The sequence below is a fragment of the Herpailurus yagouaroundi genome, unplaced genomic scaffold (genome assembly GCF_014898765.1).
Source record: "Herpailurus yagouaroundi ecotype Mexico unplaced genomic scaffold, PumYag 185, whole genome shotgun sequence".
Classification (NCBI taxonomy): domain Eukaryota; kingdom Metazoa; phylum Chordata; class Mammalia; order Carnivora; family Felidae; genus Herpailurus; species Herpailurus yagouaroundi.
This window is the reverse complement of record NW_024412416.1, coordinates 21,400,551-21,405,254: the sequence shown is the minus strand read 5'-3', so window position 1 is coordinate 21,405,254 and position 4,704 is coordinate 21,400,551. Positions and strand designations below refer to the sequence as shown.

The 4,704-nt window shown below is 36.9% G+C and overlaps 1 protein-coding gene across 2 annotated transcripts in view; it reads left to right on the top strand.

The window, feature by feature from the left end:
- MCEE (methylmalonyl-CoA epimerase) overlaps nt 1–4,032 on the top strand; it is a 30,606-nt gene extending 26,574 nt beyond the window's left edge. For both annotated transcript variants that reach the window (XM_040493839.1, XM_040493840.1), the window contains exon 3: nt 3,601–4,032. In XM_040493839.1, the coding sequence (XP_040349773.1) occupies nt 3,601–3,753 (153 nt within the window). In that variant the 3' untranslated portion in view covers nt 3,754–4,032. The remainder of the gene's footprint in view (nt 1–3,600) is intronic.
- Nucleotides 4,033–4,704: the final 672 nt, after the last annotated feature.

Here is a 4,704-nt window from a genome sequence, read left to right as displayed (position 1 = left end):
GTTAGGCAACATTCTCTAAATTGATACATGGAGTTAATGTAAGCCCTATCAGATTCTGGCTGGCATTTTTGCAGAAATGAACAAACTAATCTTAAAATTCACATGGAAACACAAGGGATCCCAAATAGCCAAAACAATCTTGAAAGACAAGAACAAAGTTGGAGGATTCACACTTGCTGATTTCAAAACTTTATACAATGCTATAGTAATCAAAATGGTGTGGTACAAGGATAAGGATAGACATACAGATCAATAGAATAGAACTGAGAGACATAAATCCTCATATTTACAGTAAGTTTTCAACAAAGGTACAAAGACCATCCAATGGAGAAAGACCAGTCTTTTCAACAGATGGCATTTAGGACAGCTGGATAGCCACATGGTCACACCATATGTTTGATAAGATTTAAAGATTTATAAGATTCTTTTGATGGTGGGGACACAATCATTGACACTCTGGTAGATGAAAGGCAAAACTGTTCTTTAGAGCTCCAAATGACAACGCTGCCATGTAGGCCACATGGGATTGCACCCGGGACAGAGTAACAGCAAGCTGCAGTTGTAGGGGGCAGCTTAATGAAGCAAATGTGTTGGGGTTAGCTTTCATAGGCTCCCTTCAGCCTGGTTAATTTGAATAATTCTGTAGGCTCTGGGGCATATGGACTGTACCTGGTTGGTACTGTCTCTGGAGCAATTAAAGTGGCCACATAATGGCCCTAGAGTGTGAGAGCCTGATAAGGGAGATGGTTGAGAGGTGGCCTTTTATCAGTTGCTCAAGAACTGACCAGCCTCTAGCCAGGGACTCAGAACTGGGTCAAGACAGCATTTCAAAAAAGCTTAAAGCTATATTACACCATATATACAACTTAACTCCAAATGGGTCAAAGACCTAAATGTAAAAGCTAAAACTATATAGGTCTCAGAAACAAAAAAATAGGCATAAGTTTTCATGACCTTAGCTCGGCAATGGTTTCTTAGATACAACACCAAAAACATGACCAATAACATTGGCTTCATCAAAATTAAAACGTTTTGTGTAAAGACAATTCACAGAATGGGAGAGAAAATTTGCAAATCACATATCTGATAAGGGACTTATATCCAGACTTATATTCAAAGAACTTACGACTTGTCTTTATCCTTAATCTTTTGTCTGTTTGATAGATCTATCAGATACTGAGAGCTGTGGATGTTTGTTTACTTTTTATTTTTCAAGGTAGTATCATTAGGTACACGCAGAGTTGATATTGTTTTGTCATCTTGGTGGATTGTTCATTTTATTTATAAGTTTTATCTGTCTTTATTTAGTGTATTTCACTTTAAATTTTGTTTTAGCTGATACTAATATTGTATCAACTTTCTTTTGGTTAATATTTGCCTGGTATATCTTTTTTCCATCCTTTTACTCATCTTTTATGGTTTTGTGTAGCTAAGTCTCTTCTAGGGAGCGTATAATTGCAGTTTTTTATTGTTGGGTGCATATATTTCTTTCAGTAAACATATTTTTTAAATTTTATATTCATTCTGACAATCTCATAATTCATTTAAGTTTATAATTCATTTAATCTGTTTTCCATATTGGAACTTATTTTCTGCTGCATCATATAGTATTTTCTTTTTACCTTTTTTTGGTTTTTGTTATTTTTCCCTTCTGCCTTTCTTTGGATTGACTAGCTTTTTTTCTTTTTTACATTCCTTCTGCTATTTTATGTAAATTTTTTAAATGTTTATTTAATGTTTATTTTAATGTTTATTTAAAATTTTTTAATGTTTATTTATTTGACAGAGAGACTGAGCATGAGTGGGAGAGGAGCAGAGACAGAGGGAGACACAGAATCCAAAGCAGTTTCCAGGCTCTGAGCTGTCAGCACAGAGCCGGACATGGGGCTTGAACTCATGGACTGTGAGATCATGGCCTGAGCCGAAGTCAGATGCTTAACCAACTGAGCCACCTAAGCACCCTTTCTCTTTTTTGATTTAGCTCAGTTTTGGTAGAATATGTCAATCTGTTCTCTTAATTTTGTTTTAATTTTTCTTAAATATCTCCACCAGTTCCTGCCATGTGCTTATATCTTCAAATGTCAATGGAATCTTGCCCATAAACTCAATCACCAAGCTCTCTTGTGTTCTATTGGCAATTTAGCATCTAACCATTGAAAAGGGTCTAGGTTTCCCTTCTAGCCTAAATGTTTATTAGTAGGGGAATGATTAGGTAACCTTTTTATTTTTATAAAGTAGTTATTTTTTTTTTAAGTTTATTTATTCCCATTGGGGCGCCTGGGTGGCTCAGTTGGTTAAGCATTTGACTTCAGCTCAGGTCATGATCTCACAGTTCGTTAGTTCAAGTCCTGCATCAGGCTTTCTGCTGTCAGTGCAGAGCTTGCTTCAGATCCTGTCTCTCTCTCTCTCTCTCTCTCTCTCTCTCTCTCTCTCTCTCTGCCTCTGCTCACTCTCTCAAAATAAATAAATAAACTTTAAAAGTTTAAAAAAAATCTATATTTTGAAAGAGACAGAGTGTGAGTGGGGGAGGGGTGGAGAGAGAGGATCCCAAGCAGGCTCCACACTCTCAGCCCAGAGCCAGATGCGGGGCTCAAACTCACAAACGGTGAGATCATGACCTGAGCTGAAATCAAGAGTTGGACACTTAACCAACTGAGCCAGTCTAAGGAGGATGACTTTCCAAAATAGAGGAGAATCATTCTTTCATGAAGTATATAGAAACACATTTGCTCCTTTCTTAGCCTGTCAGTATATATGAAGAAAATAGAAATGATTGAGAAGAGAGTTATACAACTATAAATGTTTGGATTTTTCAGAATGGGGAAAAACATTTTGGTGGCAATTTAATAGTCATTTTCATATGTATGAAGTTTTATTTTTATTTATTTAATGTGTATTTTTAAGAGAGAGAGAGAGAGTGTGCAGGAGAGGGGCAGAGAGAGAGGGAGACACAGAATCCGAAGTGGGTTCCAGGCTCTGAGCTGTTAGCACAAAGCCAGACGTGGGGCTAGAACCCATAAGCCGTGAGATCATGACCTGGGCTGAAGTCAGACATTTAACCGACTGAGCCACCCAGGCACCCCATGTATACCAAGTTTTAATCTCAAAAGTCATAACCTGGTGGTTTTTCAGGTGGGAGGTTTGGGGATCCAGGGAAGCACTCCTACCTTTTGAGTACCTACCACAATCTGTGTCATAAACTCTTATCTGTTACCATTTTAATCTCTTGCCCATTTATATGGTAGGCCTCTTCTCTCTATTAAGAACCCAGGGCTCTTAAGAAAAAACAATATGTGCAGTATCACCGAGAGTACTTCTAGAAGAAAATATTACAAATTATACATTTTTTAGGTTACAAGGAGAAATGGTTAATAATGGTGAAAATTCTTAAGCATTGTGGTTGCTCACCTATGGAAATCTAGCAACTTCTTTTACTTTTCTGGAAGCATTAAGCTGAAATTTTTTGAAAGTTTAAGGATGATTCTGCCTAAAGCTACTGGAGGAGATATTTTCTTCTTCAAAGTCTTGAGATACTTAAGATGCTATAATTTGGTATTTTTGTGATCTTAAATGTGTTCTTATTTATTTCCTTTTCTCAAGGTGGATGATATAAATGCAGCTGTGATGGATTTGAAAGAGAAGAAGATTCGTATTCTAAGTGAAGATCCTAAAATAGGAGCACATGGAAAACCAGTGATTTTTCTCCATCCTAAAGACTGTGGTGGTGTTCTTGTGGAATTGGAGCAAGCTTGATTTATATTTGCAAGAAACTTAAAAAATTCCCATCAACATATACTGAAAAACCCCATCAAAGTATACTCAAGCATTGAATTCTTCACTCCTTCTATCAATGAAAAGTTCAAAATTAAAAGCCAAATTAAAGAGATTTTTAAAATTATATATACACATAATATATATTTGACATATTTGTTAATTTGGGTTTTTTCTGATTTGGAGGAATCCTTGGTTATTAAATACTTAGGGACTATTATTAAAATCATATTCATAGAAATAATTTTTTCCTGTCCAAAATGGGGTAACTGATTACAATATGTTACTGTGTGACTGTGTGTGTGCACGTGTGTGTGCGTGCATGCACATGCACATGTGTGTGAGGTGGGATGGAGTTATGAAATGATGCCTGACAGTTGCATAGCTACATATTTGGGACAAAGTGCTTTCTGAGGATGTTATGGAGAGTTTTTTTAATTTAATTTAATTTTTTTTAATTTGTTTAATGATTTCTTTTTGAGAGAGAAAGAGAGCATCAGAGGAGGAGGGGCAGAGAGAGAGGGAGACAGAATCCGAAGCAGGCTCCAGGCTCCCAGCTATCGGCACAGAGCCGGATGGAGGGCTTGAACACACAGACCACAAGATCATGACCTGAGCCAAGGTTGGATGCTTAACTAACTGTGCCACCCAGGTGCCCCAGGGAAAGTTTTTTAGAGCAAACTTTTAAACTTACGGAATTTTGACAAAATTTGTGCTCCTCTGGGATAATTCATGTTCACAGGTTCTATATGGGCAGGTATTTTGGGTGCTAGTGATAGGTATATGAATAAGTTTTGCAGAAAACTTCATGCATGATCTAGTGAGTGCATAGGTAGCTGATTTTTTTTTTTTTTTTTTTTTCCTAATCAGTAGGCCTGCAGAGGGCAGTGAGTTTGTAGGGTTATCTATCACTTCAGGTGATGGAATACCCCA